General features: G+C 45.9%; 1 protein-coding gene across 1 annotated transcript in view; it reads left to right on the plus strand.

The window, feature by feature from the left end:
• The window catches only part of Raver2 (ribonucleoprotein, PTB binding 2), a 79326-nt gene that overhangs the window by 16780 nt on the left and 44528 nt on the right, over positions 1 to 18018 (plus strand). The window contains exons 2-3 of the mRNA XM_059254576.1: positions 7906 to 7972; positions 15139 to 15608. Of these exons, the coding sequence (XP_059110559.1) occupies positions 7906 to 7972; positions 15139 to 15608 (537 nt within the window). The remainder of the gene's footprint in view (positions 1 to 7905; positions 7973 to 15138; positions 15609 to 18018) is intronic.

The following is an 18018-nucleotide window of genomic DNA, read 5'->3' on the forward strand; positions in this document are numbered from 1 at the left end:
GAACTCACAGAGATCCGCCTGGCTCTGCCTCCCGAGTGCTGGGATTAAAGGCGTGTGCCACCACCGCCCGGCCCCAGTTACAGTGTTTTTAAAGCCACTTACGGGGAGAAAAAAATCGAAAAACAAGCAGTAGAAATAAGTAAGTGTTTTTTAGAAGAGGAAATAAATGTCAGAGAAATGTACCAAGATGCCTTGACCAGCCAAGGTTGTACAAAGAACAAGTCCAGTAGAATACACACACATACCTGTATGTAAGAAAATATGTGCATGTAAAGATTGGACTAATTCCTAATATGGGGAGGGACAGCTAAAACTAAGGGCCATGTGAGAGATTATATGGAAAGCTAATACAGTAGAAGCTTCCTAAAATATATACGTCTATGAAGGTGATCACATTGAAACCACCAAATAACAGAGCAGACAGAGCCCCAACTGGCCATCTCTCCACATCAAATGAAACCTCCAGTACCAGGAGTGGGTTACATCTAATCAAGTTCTTGTCTAAGGGGGTCCCATGGGAACCCCCCAACAGCCCAGGCGATTGCCAAGGCGAGGTGGTTCTCTGTGAGTTGATGGTAAGGTCTGTAGCTGAAGGCACTGTCTACTTGACTCATTGGGCGCAGAGAGGTTGAGCTGGTGCTCGCCTGGAGCCTTCACCCCCCTGGACTGGTATTCATGGTACTAGAAGGTACTCTGCATGCTACCAAGGAAGGGTAGACTCCAAGCCAGCTACAAACCCTTCCATCTACAGTGGTGACCTGCCTGCAAGATACATGGGTGTAATAGTGGCACAAAGCCTGTGGGAGTAACCAACCAACACCTGATTCGTCTAAAGGCCCACTCCATGAGATGGAGCCCACACCTAACACTGCTTGAGTGGCCAAGATCCTGAGACTAGATAGGCTAAGGGGAAAAACCAAATACTACTCTTCTGCTAAAGGAGCACAGCAATACTATGACTCCTAAGGATATTCCGTGCACTCATGGATCCCTGCCTTGCTCAACCATCATCAGAGAAGCTTCCTCCTGCAGCAGACCCGCAGCCAGACAAACCGCAGACAGTGACAGACCTTGGAACACTCAGCCCTAAAAGGGATGTCTCCATCAAAACCCTCCCCTCAGGGCTCTGGGAACTCTGAGGAAGAGGAGGCAGAAAGAGTGTAAGAGCCAGAGGGGATGGGGGACACTAAGGAAACAGGCCTTCTAGACTCCACAGGGCTGGCGCACATGAACTGCCAGAGACAGGCAGCATGCACAGGGCCTACCCAGGTCTGCACCAGGAACACCCAGAGCTGAAAGGAGAAGGAAAGAAGCTCCCTTTCCTTGACCCAGACGCCATCTCTAGCAGATAGCCACTTGCTACCTGAGGAAAACTTTCACTGGCGAAACAGGCTTCTCCTAAGGGCAGACCCCATGCCCAGCAGTAGATGGCTAACACAAAACTAACTCAACGGCATCTTTGGAGGGTCTTTGTCTTTTTTTTTTTTTTTTTTTTTTTTGGGTTTTCGAGACAGGGTTTCTCTGTGTAGCTTTGCGCCTTTCCTGGAACTCACTTTGGAGACCAGGCTGTAGCTTAAGTTTTCCTGCCTGGCCCACAGTCAGGACAAATCTCTTTCACCTGCCAGTTCCACAGCCTCTCAGACCCGACCAAGTAAACACAGAGACTTATGTTGCTTTCAAACTGTATGGCCGTGGCAGGCTTCTTGCTAACTGTTCTTACAGCTTAAATTAATCCATTTCCTTTCATCTATACCTTGCCACATGGCTCGTGGCTTACCAGGATCTTCACATGCTGTTTGTCATCATGGTGGCGGCTGGCAGTGTCTCTCTGACTCAGCCTTCCACTTCCCAGCTTTATTCTCCTCCTTGCTCCGCCTATACTTCCTGCCTAGCCAACGGCCAATCAGTGTTTTATTGATTAATTAGCAACACATTTGCCATACATCCCACAGCACCAGGCTGGCCTCGAACTCACAGAGATCCACCTGCCTCTGCCTCCCGAGTGCTGGGATTAAAGGCGTGCGCCACCACCGCCTGGCGGGTCTTTGTCTTTTAATGGTAAGTTGGGGCATTTTTTTTTTTAACTTAACAGGTCCTTTGTGTATATACCATGACTTCTAGTTTTTTGTTTTTACGGGATTCCTGGGTGTGCGAACAGGTGTGTCTCTGCATCTAAATGGGTTTCTGGTGCTTTTTCGTCGGCGCCTTTTCTGGTTGTTGTGTTCTACTCTGATTTGTTTGGTTTTGTTTCATCTTAGTATTATTTTTATTATTCCTTAGATGCCTGTTTGTTTTCAAAAGAGAGACAGAAAGGGTGTAGGTGACAGGGTAGGTAGGGAAAGTGGGGAGGAACTGGGGGGAATAAGGGGAGGGGAAACCGTAATCAGAATATGTTGTATGAAAAAAATCTATTTTCAGTTAAAGAAAAAAAAAAGATTAACGACAACAAAAAAGATTTGAGTAATTTAATCCGTGATTGTGAGCTGGCATGTCCAAAGGCTGGGAACTTGGGCAAGGTGGCTGCCGTAGTCCTGAACTGGTGTCTTCCTCAGGGAGCTGGAGGTTTGGCTGTAACACCTTCACCGCTTGAATGAGGTCCACCCGCTGCGTGGAAGGATCCTTTTCTGAAGTCAGCCGTGGTAGATACTAACCAGATGTATAAAATACTTCTTAGCAACACTGGGTTCATGTTTGCCCAAATCACTGACTGTTGAGGCTAAACTGACACCTGAAATTAGCAGTGGCAGTGCCCCCCCCCTTCTTAACAGGAGGTGAATAAGACCACCAAGAGGCCCCGTTATATATCCACAGATTGACAACACCTTAGTCTCAGATAACACCGAGCACTGAAAGAATGTGGCTCAGCAGGACCTACAGATCCTGTGGATGAGGATGTAGCTGGCACCCCATTCTTCCACACAGGTTTTCAGTTTCTCATGAAGTTCATCACTGGCAGCTGGCCGTGTTGACACAAGCTGGGAATCCCAGCACTTGGAAGACAGAGGCAGGAGGATTGGGGCCGGCTAGCAGCCAACCTAGTCTATATAGCAAGTCCCAGGTCAGCCAGGGCTGTACAGTGAGACCCTGTATCATACTCCGGCAGGCAGGCAGGGAGGGAGACAGGTAGGCAGACAGACAGGCAGACAGACAGACAGGCAGGCAGGCAGGCAGGCAGGCAGGGAGACAGGCAGGCCAGGCAGGTAGGCAGATAGGCAGGGAGGCACACATACATAGTTCTCTCCTGTAGGACCTCTATTGTGTGACTGCCAGATGTGTAATATTTACAAGAATGTAATACTTTATCAAAGTATAAAGAGTAAAGTAACAGTTTGGAAACAAACTAGGCATTAGAAATGGAGTACTGAGTTTCAGCATCGAGGCCCAGGTGATCTTAAAAAGCATTACATGATGCCGCTTGTGAAAGCCCATCATGGTACACAGTAACCAATTGTTTGGGCCTGTGAGAGACACCTATGGAAAGGGGAAGAGGACGGTCTAGATTTGCTTTATAGATAATATTGGTATTTTTCCAGTTGCTTACAATTTAAAGTGACACATTCGTTCTCTTCTTTAAGTTATTTTTACATTTATTTGTGTGTGTGCACATGCCGTGGTGTGCATGTGGAGGTCATAGGATAACCTGACAGAGTTGGTCCTGTCCTTCCATCATATGAGTCCTAGGGATTAAGCTCAGGTTGTCAAGCTTGGCAGCAAGTGCTCTTACCTACTGAGCCATCTCGCAGGCCCCTTATGCTCTTCTTTTAATCCAAATTAGTGGGATATAAAAATAGTGTACTTTATTATGGTATGCTTCAATCTGTGAAAGCCTTTCTTTAAAAAGTTGTGTGTGCGTGTGCGTGCATGTGCGTGTGCGTGTGCGTGTGCGTGTGTGTGTGTGTGTGTGTGTGTGTGTAGGCATGTGTGCCACGATATGCATATGGAGGTCAGAGGACAACTTTTGGGAGTCAGTTTCTTGCCTTCCACACATCGATCTGAGATCCTCAGGCTTGGTGGTGGGCATTTTTATTACTCAGCCATCTTGGTGGCCCAAAGGCCTTTCTTGAAACAATTTGAGGCAAACAAACAAAATTATACCCAAGAAGAGCATAGGAGACCTATGCTTTAGGCTTGTGTCATCCACGTGGGAGGCGTGCAGAGCAGCTGTGGTTGGTTGGTGTCTTAGGGTTTCTATTGCTGTGAAGAGACACCATGACCGTGACAACTCTTATAAAGGAAAAACATTTAATTGGGGTGGCTGACTTACAGTTCAGGGGTGTTGTGGGAGAATCTTTTTGTACACTGTGGAGGTGTGTCTTTGCCAAGGCACCTTCTGATTGGTTTAATAAAGAGCAAATGGCTAATAGCTAGGCAGGAGAGGATAGGCTGTACTTCCAGGCAGAGATAGGAACTCTGGGAAGAAGAGAGACGGAATTTGCCAGCGAGATGTGGAGTAATTTGGATGTAGAGTATAGAGGAGTGTTAATGATCCACATGGAAGAGCATAGATTAATATAAATGGGCTAATTTAAGTTATAAGAGCTAGTTGGGAACAAGCCCAAGCTAAGGCCAGGCTTTTGTAATTAATAAGAAGTCTATGTGTCTTTGTTTGGGAACTGGCAGTCCAAAGAAAGACCTGTTACACAGAGGTTCAGTCCATTATCATCATGGTGGGACGTGGTGGCGTACGGGCAGGCATGGTGCTGGAGTAGTAACTGAGAGTCCTACAGCTTGCAGGCACCAGGAAGTCGACTGAGACACTGGCTGGTATCTTGGGCATAGGAAACCTCCAAGCCCACCCCCATAGTGACACACTTCCTCCAACAAGGCCATATCCACTCCAACAAAGCTACACCTCCTAATAGTGCCACTCTCTATGAGCATATGGGGGCCAGTGACATTCAAACCACCAGAGTTGGTGAGGGTGCTGTTGGCTGCCCTGCTGTAATCAAAGCTGTTTATCCTCTGCTGAAAACTTTTTATGAGGCTTTCGTAAAGCTTCAGGGCATGTTAGTGAATCTGGCCGGAGCACACTGACATCAACCAAAGGTGCCAGGTTGACACACTCCTTTGCCGTAAGGAATTTGTAAATGGTGTTGCTGAGCACAGTGCTTTCAAAGTGTATGTGAGGAGGAAACTCCCGTAGCCGGGGCAGCTCCTGGCTGCTCTCAGTTCGGTTCTTTAGTCTGTGTGGCAGAGCCTAGGGAAATTTGGCAAATGCTTCCTAGGACTCTTGTCAGTTCTGAAATTTCTCCTTTGGTCTCCTTGCTGAGGCACAGAGGGGGAGGGATCACCACTAGGGCGAAGAGAAAGGTCATTGGTTCTTTCTCTCTTGGAAGCTTTGCAGGGCTTCCCCAGTAGCAGGCAGCACCCCATCCCTGATCTACAGAAGAGCTGTGATTAGAAGTACAGACGTTGTGAAAATAACATTTCTAAGTTGCAAAATGCATCTTTGGTCCTGAAGCGTTCCCTAGGTAATTCCCTCGGCCAGAGGAACGGCACGGCAGTGCCATTTGTTTACAGATACTTGATAATGTGGTGAGTGGTATCGCTTTTCTTTATCTAGCACTCAACAGCTGCTCACCAGCCAGATGAAAGATTAGAGTCCGTGCCACCCAAAGAACACACTTGATCCCTCCAATAAAGCCTTCCCTGGGAAACTCTGTTAAGTTAGTCCGTTGGCAAGGGGTGTGGTTGTGCAGTGGTGAAGTTAGGCTTTTCCTGGGACGGCAGCTGAAGTTTTCCTAAGTCTGAGAAAACACTGAACATTTAAGGTAAACCACACTAGCGTCTAAACTGCTCTAGTCAGCAGACTGTTTCCCAAAACGGACGTGTGTTTTCAGGCACTTATAACAAGCTTACTCACAGCCGTCCGAGATGCTCAACTTCACCTTCTGTTTTGTGTGACCGATGATTGTCGTATTTCCACCCAGTTTATGTTTTTAGAATTTCCTATTATAGCGATATTCTTCTTTCCCTTTTGCGCTGGATTCAAAGGTAAATTTAAAGATCTAAAATTTTTTTTTTGAAATTTACCTTATATTGTCTTATTCGTTTCTACACCATATGTATGCCTGGTGCCCACAGAGGACAGAAGAGGGCGTCTGAACCCCTGGAACTGGATGGTTATGATCCACCATGTAGGTGCTGGGAACCAAGTCTGGGTCCTCGGGAAGAACCCCAAGCCGTCTCCACAGCCCTAGGGAAACTTTCTAATGTGTGGCCGTTCTGGTTTTTTTCTTCCTTTTCTAGGTTGCTCTTAACTATAAAAATTGTATTATATACAATATAAAAAACTATTATAATTGTAATCATTTTTAATCATTGTAATCATTAATGGTTACTTGATGATGCACTCCTTTGAAAATTTATACTGGATGGAATGAGGGTGTGTTTCCTGGAACCTTTCAGGATCCACACTTAAGTTGTTGATGTCACTCACTGAGTTCCTGGGGGGAACCTGCTTGGGGTTTCTTACCTTTTTTTTTTTTTAAGCATACATATGTATATGTTTGCATATTCATCTGTGTGTGTGTGTGTGTGTGTGTGTGTGTGTGTGTGTGTGTACACAGATACATGTGTGGAGGCCCAAAGTTGGTATCAGGTGCCCTCCTTGATCCCTCTCCACTCTATTTATCAAGACAGGGTCTCTCATCTCTTGCTGAACCCAGACTTTGCCCATCTAGCTTGCCAGTTTGCCCCAGGAATCCCGTCTCTGCTTCCTGAGTGCTGGAATTAAAAATTGGCTCCACCTGCCCATCTTTTATGTGGTTTCTGGGGATCCAAACTCTGGTTCTCACAATGACCTGACAGACACTTTATCTGTGGAGTCATCCCCTTAGCCTGTGGTTTTCTGATTTTTCGTGTAAGTCTAGTACCTTCTACCCACTAAAAGCTAGATGAGAACTAATTATAATAATTGCGGTAATAAGACCTCACCGAGTTAAACACTTCAGTACTGATACCTGTGTTCTCTTCACATGCATTTGTTACCTTGAATGGGTTACCTGTAATTCTCTAGTGTGGCGTCAAAATCCCACCTGTGTGATAATCTTGAATGCTTCATATCTGTTAAGAATTGTGTGATTTGTGCCCACCCGGGGATACCACTCTGGTCAGAGTTACATGGTGAGATCCTGTCTCAAAAAAAGTATGCAGAAATTTTTCAGTGCCACATGCTAATTCAAAACAAATCCTATTCACTTTGATATGTATTCAAATGCCTACCTCATGCAAAGTGATGCAGGCAAAAATATAAAAATAGAAAATAAGTTCGTACATTGTATGCTGTGAGGTCGGAGAGGAGCCAACTTCAACCTATACTGTTTCTGTTACATTGTTTTTATAAAAAAACATTTAATTTAAATTTAGTTTGTAAGTTAAAAATCTACAATTTACTTATCACAGTATACCCAATATACGTTTGTTTTTTTCTCCATGTTTATTACAAGCATTTACAGGTATATTTCCTGCCTAAACTGCAGCATGCAGAATAATTTAATATATATTTATTTCCGCAAGAGAGGCATAGATCAGGACATGATGGCAATATGGGGCACATTCTCTGGGAAATTGACAGGAAGCTTCCCCAAGCATTGGAGTGGGATTTCAGTGGACCTTAGGTGGCCTGTGCAGCTGTAGTGGCTAGTTTACCCATTCTAGATCCAGTGCATGTGTGAGCCGAAGTGCAGAGTGGGGTGCAGGTTCACGTGGGGAGTAAGTGCTCAGTTTTAGAGTGTATGGGGTATATCAGGAGATGGCAGTGTGTCAGGAGCTGGCAGCATTCCAGGGACGGGGGATGGCAGTGTGACGGGGAGCAGGGAGGGACAGTGTGATGGGGGAGGGTGGCAGTCAAACACTAACTAAACTGATGGACTTACTGAGTTTTCATGGCTTTGTGTCTTTCAGGAGGTTCACGAGTTACTACAGGACTATGAGCTCAAGTACTGCTATGTGGACAGGAATAAACGAACAGGTGAGCGTCCGTTCCAAGCACTTCATCTTGTTTTGATGCTGCAGGAAGTTACTGTAGAGCAGGAAAACTTGCTGTCGTATCATCTATCTTCTTCTGGTGCCGGGAATTGAACTCGGGGCCTTTACAGATGCTGGCAAGCATCCCGCCACTGAGCTCTGTTCCCTGCCAGCTATGGAGTTTGTAAGTGTGAAATTGTATCAGTGTGACTCACCGGTTACTTTCTGAGGGCAATAGTAATGTCCCAAACTTTAACCGGTAAACAAATACAGTGTGACTGGAGGTTTGATTTTTAACAATGAATGTTGAATGTTAGGTGTTCTTTGGGGGCGTAGTGTGCTTCCATCTAATAATGTTACTGGGTTCTGTGAACACACACTGTGTGTAGCCTGATCTTTAGTTGGACACATTAGGAAAACTTGCCTAGTTTTTCTGAGTATTAGTTTCACATCTGTGAGATCAGAACTCCGCTCTTTTATGGGTGTACGATATATAAATGTGAGCATTTTTTTAGATGATAAGCTGCAGCATGGATGATGCTAAAACTGCTATATACACGTGTATTCCAATACAGATAGTTTATCTTGAGAGCTGGGTACAGCTTGGTGTGGAGCATTTGCCCAGCTTGTGCAAGGACATGGGTTTGATCCCAGCATTTTCCCCCAGAGAGACTTCATGTTTATTGCTGAATTAAAAACACCCTGCATAAAAACCCTCAAAACCAAAGCCAGCAAAAGCCCCCCAGATGCCGAGGAACTCCGGTTCCCAGCACTCCAACTGCATTCCCCATCTAGAGGAAGCACTTACAAGCTGTGTCCAGTCTAGGGAGTAGGGCACGATCATCCCTAGACTCTTCCGGTTCTTTGGGGCATGACATACTCCTTTATTGTCCCTCCTGGGGGTCATGAGAGGACAGATGTGTCTTTTCATAAATAAAACGATAGTGGATGTAGCATGTGTTCCTTTAGGTGGAGATTTCAGTGCTGGCATGTGGCTTAAGGCCCTTCCACTAGATTACTTGGCTCAATTCTGTTGGTCTCACAGCCCCCCCACTCCTCTTTGGGACACCCCCATAGGTAACTCTCAGTTGAGTGTCTTATCTCCCCAGTTGCAACGTGAGCTCAGCGTTGAACAACAGTGCTCTTCCAGCACCTAATCCGTAACCAGACATACTACTGAATAAGTAAGAAGGCCTCGATTGTCTCAGGGCAGGGGGTAGAGTGAGAGCAGGGATTCAGTGGCTTGGAGCTTCTGGTGTTTGAATTTGGGTCTCATGAGTATCCTACCAGGAAGGACCCTAGAGATTGCTGCCTTTCAATTGTGAGCCGAGGAAGATATAGAAAGGAAGTGGAAGGCGGGGGCAGACAGGTGTGTAGACTGGGAGAGAGTGCTCGGACAGGTGTGCAAACCAGGGAAAGAGTGCTCGGACAGGTGTGCAGACCAGGGAAAGAGTGCTCGGACAGGTGTGCAGACTCGGGAAGGAGTGCTCGGACAGGTGTGCAGACCAGGGAAAGAGTGCTCGGACAGGTGTGCAGACCCGGGAAAGAATGCTCTGACAGGTGTGCAGACGCGGGAAAGAGTGCACAGACTAGTACATAGGGAACATAAAAGGACGGTCAGCAACTTCAAGTCCCCAGCACTGCAGCATAAACTCACAATTTTATGGGCTAATATAAACCATACCTCGTATTTAACAAGCTGTTGTGTGTTTTAGGGAATAAGAGAGTTAAATGATGTTCTTTGGCAGCCTGGTTGGGTTGGGGAGGCCTGGAACTGTAATGGGTATGTCTGAGGGAGTATCTAATTGGTTTAACTGAGGTAGCACATGGCATGGCTGGGGGTCCTGGACTGTGTAAAAAGGAGAAAGTGAGCTGGGCACCGGCTTTTGTGACCCTCTGCTCTCTGACTGGATGCTGTGTAACCAGCTGCCCCAGGTCCCTGCCACCAGGACATCCCCACCATGATGATCTCTACCCCAAACTGTGAGCCATAATAAAACTTCCTTTCCTGAGGGTGCGTGCTGGCTAGTTTTATATCAACTCAATACAACTATAGTCATCTGAGAGGAGAGAACCTCTGTTGAGAAAAAGCCTCCATAAGATTGGGCTGTAGGCAAGCCTGTAGGGCATTTTCTTAATTAGTGATTGGGGGTGGGCCCAGCATGTTATGGCTGGTACCACCCTATTATGCAGGTGGTCCTGGGTTCTATAAAAAATCAGACTGAGCAAGCCAGTAAGCAGCACCCCTCCATGACCTCTGCGTCTGCTCCTGCCTTCAGGTTCCTGCCCCGTTTGAGTTCCTGTCCCGACTTCCTTCAATTACAGTATAGAAGTGTAATCCAGATAAACTCTTTTCCTCTTCATCTTTCTTTAGGTCATGGTATTTCATCACAGCAGTAGCAACCCTAACTAAAACAAATACCAGGATAGTAGGGTATTGATATGACAGACTGATTATGTTGTTTTGGGGGGGATTGTGGAAGGACTTTGGAACTTTGGGATGAGAGGAGCCACTGAGTGTTCAAAGCTTGGCGAGCTGTTCTGTGGGACCTTGGAAGATAAGAATGTTGACAGCAATGCAAATGACGGAGGCCTGGCTTGTGAAGTTCCAAAGGGAAGGTTAAAAATGACTTAAAGACTGTCAGGGCCATTGCCCATTTGCTCTTTTGAATTAAGATTCTGTGGTTCTGGAAGCTGGGGCTAAAGAATCAGCGGTGGTGAACGAGAGACCAGCACCACTGTGGAGAAATCATTGTTTTACTGGGACAGTTGATGCCGTCAGCTGGGGCTGAGGAATTAGCGGTGATGGACGAGAGATCAGCATCACTGAGGTGATATCTTCTGGGAGGTGTTTCCTGAGAGTCAGCACAGCACACACAACTTGTTTTCCAGAGGCAACCAAGGATGTCCCTAGAGCCGGCCACCAAACTTGATAGTGTAAGAGTCACCACCCAGGTGGTAGTGGTTCTGAAGGCATGATGAAGGGGTCATGAAGAGCAGCTGAGGCTCGGTACTGTGAGAGACCAGGAGAGGCCATTAGCGAAAGTGCAGCCTCAGTAGCGGTTGAAGGCCCAGGACTGAAGGGGTCATGCCGAGAAGCTGAAGCTTGACCGTGAAGAGACCCCAGGAGAGGCTAGTGGTGAAAAGTGCAGCCCAGTGCGGCAAGAAGCCCAGAGTTTTGGAGATGCTGGTACCATGGGACGACCGTCAAGAACAGCAAAGGAGAAATGGAGCCTGTCCAACCTTAGAACACAAGCTGTGTGCCACGGAGGGCAGAGCCACGGAGGGCAGAGCCAGAGAAGTGACCTAAGCCCCTTGGAGGAGCCAGAAAGATCCTGAGTGAATCCCAGATACTGGACACTGAGTTATTTTCACTGTCGGAGTTTGATTTTGCTTTGTTCAGATAGTGACGATGCCCTGGTTCTTCCCTTTTGAAGTAAGAAAGCACTTAATTTATTTTTGATTTTATAGGAGGCCCTAGTTGGGAGACTTTAAACTTTTAAAAAGAGACTTTGGTTTAGAGACCTTGAATTTTAAAAGAGCCTGGATATTTAAGAAACAACTTTTAAAGTCTGAGTTTGGAAGGCTGTGGGACCTTTTATGTTCATAAAATGTTTTATACTGTGATTTTTTTTTTTTTTTGGTCTGTTTTGTTTTTGTTTTTGGAGACAGAGTTTCTCTGTGTAGCCCTGGAATTTGCTCTGTAGATCAGGCTGGCCTCAAATGCCTGCCTCTGCCTCCCGAGTGCTGAGATTAAAGGAGTGTGCCACCACCACCCAGCTATACTGTGATGTCTTTATTAATGTGTGATCTTGGTGATGAACAAGAAAGGAAAGGTTGTGGCTTAACAGTGATGTTTGTGTGTCAAGTTGAGATGGAGTCACTTGTGTTGACTAGTTTTGTGTCAACTTGACATGGGCTAGAGTCGTCTGAGAGGAGACAACCTCAATTAAGAAAATGCCTTTATTAGATCAGGCTGTAGGCAAGCCTGTAGAGCATTTTCTTAATGATTGGTGGGGAAGGACCCACTCCTTTGTGGGTGGGGCCATCCCTGGGCTGGTGGTCCTGGGTTCTATAAGAAAGCAGGTTGTGCAAGCCAGTAAGCAGCTCCATGACCTCTGTCAGCCCCTGCCTCCAGGTTCCTGCCCTGTTGGAGTTCCTGCCCTGACTTCCTTCAGTGGTCATGGTATTTCATCACAGCAATAGTAACTCTAAGACAGGTGTGCCCGTCAGGCCATTGTGTCAACAACAAGAAAAGTAACTAGTAAAAACCAAAACAATTCAAGGTTTTTAGAGAATGGTTTTGGAAACCAAGAGTTAACTCTCGCAAGGGCTGGTTTTACTCTCCCGTTGGAGGAGTTGGCTCTTGTGTTGTCCTTGGCATTTGGAGAGCTCGTGCAATGAAAAATGTGCTGCTTTGAATGTTAGCATCGCTCTTAGTGGTAAGACGCACGCACTCTGAGAGCTACCTGGGCGCTAGGACCAACTTAGGGAGGACAGAATTACCCATGCTGTGAGCTTCTCCCTTTCTTACCCTGTCTGAGCTCTGAACCATACCGTGTTCTGTTTGAATCTGGATGAATCAGGCGCTGGCAGGACTGCCCCACTGTGCTCCTTGAGAAGACGAGGCACTTATATAGAGAGAGCAGCTCACTTGTGATTTGTGGGTTGCTATGTGATATTTTAATTGGAGGCTTTTGGGATTTCTTGCAAAAGTTCTTAAAAATATTTATATTCGTCAGTGGTAACAGATAAATTGATATAACTAAAATTTAACAAATACAGACTTTGAGAGCTCATTTAGAGGTTCTGGCAGGGGAGCTCAGCTACTCGAATACCCTTGACCGGAGGCCAGCCCTCCTCTATTAGGGGAAGGTCATCCTCTTGGACCCAGTGTGCAGCTTCAGGAGGGACCCACATGGAGCCATGAGGAGTAAGGGGACACCCTCTTAGCCAGCCAGATCAGCCACATCAGCCCTGGCCATCAATGGGGTGACAGATGTTGCAGCCAGATCACCCTCATACTCTTAATTGTAACAAATATGAGCCTGTATATTGCATTGATTTGTAACTCCATGTGTCGCGTTTCTTTGTGTTTGAGGCAGGCTCTCGCTGTCTCAACTGTGTAGCCCAGGATTGCCCTGAATGTATGGTCCTCCTGTCTCTCACATGTGCTGAGATTCTAGGCACGTGTCACCAGCCAGGCTGTGCCATGTTTTTTATTTCATACTTTTCATTGTTTGATGCTGAAATAGCTTAGGGAGCTTTTAAAATTGTTTTACTGGGATTGCATGTTAAAATATTGGTCCAAGATCAGAATCATGTTATCTTTTCATTTGATTTTATTTATCAAAGTCATATATGAAATTCTATACTCATGTGTGTCTCGGAATATTACTCTAACTGTGTAAAGGTGTGTTACATTTGTTTATGCTGCATTTGTTTAACAACGTAAGGATGTGTGCTTAATTATATAAAGACGTGTTACATTTGTTTCACCTTGCCTGCCCAAGACACCTGATTGGTCTAATAAAGAGTGGAACGGCCAATAGCTAGGCAGAGAAAGGATAGGCGGGGCTGTCAGGTAGAGAGAAAAAGGAGGAGAAATCTGGACTTGAGAAAGAATGAGAGAGAAAGAGGGACATGACTGGGGCACGAAGCCAGGCAGCCACCGGCCAGCCAGACATGAGGAGCAGTGTAAGAAGGACATACAGAAGGAAAGAAAAGTGGAAAGCCCCAAGGCAAAAGATAAAGAGAAACAGGTTCATTTGAGTTAAAAGAGATAGCCAGAAATGAGCCTAAGCTGGGCTGAACATTTATGACTAATAAGTCCCATGTCATGATTTGGGAGTTGGTTGGTGGCCCAAGAGAAGAAGCCTGCTACACATGGGTTCTTTGAAGCTAACCAACCTGATGTTTTATTATCTCTTTTTTAAAATGACACTGGTGTGTGTGTGTGTGTGTGTGTGTGTGTGTGTGTGTGTGCGCGCGCATGTGTGGTCAGAGGACAGCTGTGGCAGTTGTTCGGGTCCACCACTGGGGGCCTGGGGATGAGCTCACTCCAGGCTCAGCTTTGCAGAGCCATGTCTTAGTGATTTGAATGCTGTGAAAGGGATGTGGGGAAAGCTGGTTTCTGTCAGGCATTTTGGCATCTTTTACTGTACTTTCAGTTTTTCAGGTTCTTCCTGTGGAAGTCTTTTACATCTTTCTGGGGAAGAGGTCTTATAGCCTCATTTTAATTTCAGTTGAAGGTTTTTATAAAGGCTTCATAAAACTTTACATGGTTGTTGAGGGGTTAGAAAATACCCCAAACAAAATCCCTCAGTATAGTAGATCTTACAGTGGAATTCCTAATAGAATCACTGAATTTTTTATTTGAACAACTGGCCATGAAATTAGTCTAGTTGAGGCACAGCATTTTAAAAAAGTAACTTTTTTTTTTAACACAGTAAATTAGAGTTGGAAAAATCAAGGGTGGAGAGATGGCTCAGTGGTTAAGAACATTTTCCATGGTTAAGAACATTAATGATGAGACCTTAGTTTGAATCCCTGCACCTATATCACTAGCCCGGCATGTGCTCACAAGCTCCCATACCATAACTGTAGCTCTGACCAGGCTTGCTGAAATAAATAAATAAAAAAAAAAAAAAAAAAGCTCTGGGTTGAGGGAATAGACTCCACCTCAAAGGGATAAAGTGGAGACTGGTAGAGGACACTGACGCCCTCCTCTGGCCTCCATGTGCACTCACAGGCCTGCCTACCTATACATCTGCACATCTACGTGTGCATTCCCCCCCCCCCCCCCACACACACACACAACACACTAGAAAAGCAGTTTCCAAACAACAAAATCAAGAGTGCATTGAGGTCAGATTCGGTGGTGCCCTGGGGAAGCAGGGCCAGAGGCAGCTGGATCTCTGAGTTTAGAGGCAGCTTGGTCTATATAGTGAGATCTAGGTCAGCAAGAGCTAGTGAGACTCTATCTTAAAAAAGAGGGGGCATTCTATGTAATAGAGGTGTATTTAGTGATCATTTTGCTTCAGGAAAAGATCCGTATTTTTGTATATACTGAGCCTTAGGCATAAAGTGTATTTCTTACTGTGGGTGACAGCGGGAAAAAAATGAAAACCCTGACCGAAAACTTTTTCCGTCCCCTGTGTTATCTTGCAGCTTTTGTTACCTTATTGAACGGGGAGCAAGCGCAGAGTGCGATTCAGAGGTTCCATCGGTTTTCTTTCCGAGGCCGAGAGTTAATAGTGCAGCTGCAGCCCACAGATGCTCTGTTGTGCATCACCAACCTGCCCGTCTCTTTCACGTTAGAAGAGTTTGAAGAACTCGTCCGTGCCTATGGGAACATCGAGAGGTGTTTTTTGGTCTACAGTGAAGTCACTGGCCACTCCAAAGGCTATGGGTTTGTGGAGTACATGAAGAAGGATTTCGCTGCCAAGGCTAGACTGGAGCTATTGGGCAGGCAGATGGGCACGTCGGCACTCTTTGCACAGTGGATGGATGTTAATCTCTTGGCCTCAGAGCTCATCCATTCTAAGTGCCTTTGTATAGATAAACTGCCCAGTGACTACAGGGATTCAGAAGAGCTCTTGCAACTCTTCTCTGGTATCCACACACCGGTGTTTTGCCAGGTATGTATTGCTAAGAGCTCATTTGAGATACTTAAAAATAGTTGCATGCATCTCTAACCGATGTCTGTCTGTCTGCCTGTTTGCAAATATCACAGTGGCGATTTTGATTCTGCTTGAGTCTATAATGAGGCCTCTAAGGGGATTTGAAGTCATTCCCTTCTGTTGATGGGCCAAACTCTGTTGCTCTGGTTCATGGTATCATAGCAAAGCCATTGCTCACTACTCACTCCCCTTCCCTTTCCACCCAGTTGTCCAGACATTTCTCCAATGACCCATTTATCCCTCCAACTCATGTTCACCAGCTCATGTTCACCACTTTCTGTGGGCCAGCGCTAAGGTGCGTCAGAAATGAAGAGGGGAGAACACAGTGTCTTAGTGCTTGACGGTTTTGTAGATGAGTGTCAAGTGCCACGAAGAGAGACATATGGAGGACAGGAAACTTGGACAAAGTGTAAGGCAAGTGCCCACGTCTGGGCTTCTGGTGGCTGAGGCATGTCTAAGATCCTGGCCGTGCTGAGGAGCATTTCCAAGCACCTGACTGTAGTGCACGCATCCCAATAACCGCACAGAGCACGGCACTGTGTGGCTCCTCCCCTGGCCGCTTTCTGACGGCAGCCGACCAGTTCCTTCTCTGTCCCCTCATTTCCTCTTTTTGGCCCCCTCCCTTCACTTCCATGTTTCCCGATGTCTTAAGCTCTCTTCCTTCCTCCTCCCCTTTTTTCCTCTCACCCAACATTTTCCAAATTCATATACTGCAATGAAATTTTTGGAGTTGGGCTGTGCACACGTGTGTTTAAATGGACAGGTAAAGTATGTATTTGTTAAGTCTAGCGTGATGCTGTGAGGTATGCACACATGGTGAGGAGCCTAAAGCCAGCCAACTGGCCGGGCATCACCCCACAGAGTTACCGTCTTCTGTGAGGAGAACACTCAGTGTCCACTGTCCGAATTTTCCAGGAATATGATGTATTGTTAATTGTGATGGAGCATATTTTATAATCATCTCCTAAACTTAAGTTCTACTGTCTAACTCGAATTTCATGCCTTGTAACCAGCTTCTCTGTTGGTGACTCCATTCTCCACTGGTGACTGCCAGTCTGCTCCCTCCTTTCTACAAGACTGGCCCTTTTAGATTCTGCACGGGAGTGAGTTATGCAGCCATGTGCACATTTTAGACGCGTGGCACCATCTCGCTTTTTCTTACATTGTTGCTCCATTACAGAAACCACCTAAGACTTGTATAAAATTAGAATATTTTGTGACAAACGTTTGACCCAATGTTTGCTCAGTTACTGGAGTGGATTGGCTTAGTGATGTATTGTTGAATACCGACAGTTATATAATGCTATCATCCTGTGTCTGTCTTTAGTTCTCTGTTGTATATCGGGTGTGGGCTCATATGGGTCCATGGAAAAAAGACCCAGAGGCACTCTAAAGATGAAATTTTTAGCCTTTCCTGCTTCGGGAGCATCCGTCTCTCTCAGACTGACTCCTGTCGCTTACCAAAGGGCTTTTTTATTGTTATCCATTTTATACCTTTAGCAAGTTAATTTCCATATCCCAAAACCTCTTATCTAAGCTCCTCAAAGGGACAGTGCCAAATGCAAATTCCCAGGTAAGGAATACTATGGTTTTGGGGAGTTGTCCCCCAACCAAGTTTTGCATAGGCTTTGAACCTCCGGGAAACTCTCCGATAAGACTTCCAACAGAAGGTGTGGGAGACAAAAGGTAGCAGTCACAGAAGGCAGATCAAAGCTAGGTGCTAACACTCTGGAATCAGACCAGCTACAGAAATCTGCAGGAACTACCCCGGCAGTTCTCTGTAGCTCATCAGAGGCCTTTGGAGCAAATGTGGGGGAGGAAGCCATGTATCACACAGAAGATCTGAACTGTGAACCCAAGAGTCAGCAGGAACCTTACAGATCACCTTGTCTAGCTGTACAGTGGTGGGATCGGTTTGCTGGGTCCTGTTGAGTGACCCCTAGCTTCTGCTAAAATGCTTCAGAATAACAAACTTCTTTAAGTAGTTCTGGTATTGAATTGAATGTACCACTCCAACTCTGTTGATGTGGTTTTAATGAGATTTATTTTGGAAACCTTCAGATGATAACACTTTAGGTAAGAGTGACTGCTGGGCAACAGTGGCACATACCTTTAAATCCAGCACTCGGGAGGCAGGGGCAGGTGGATCCCGAGTTCGAGGACAGCCTGGTCTACAGAACAAGTTCTAGGACAGCCAAGGCTATTACATAGAGAAACGCTTTCTCAAAAAACAAAACACAAAAACATAAAACCCTCCACTGAAGCAAGACTAGCAGTAGTAGTTTTAAAGCTTCACAAATCTATTAAAGCAGTATCTGCCTAGCTCCTTATCCGTGGGTCTGTCACGTTCAGGCTCTTGTCTGTGGCA

Source organism: Peromyscus eremicus, chromosome 2 (assembly GCF_949786415.1).
Source record: "Peromyscus eremicus chromosome 2, PerEre_H2_v1, whole genome shotgun sequence".
Lineage (NCBI taxonomy): Eukaryota > Metazoa > Chordata > Mammalia > Rodentia > Cricetidae > Peromyscus > Peromyscus eremicus.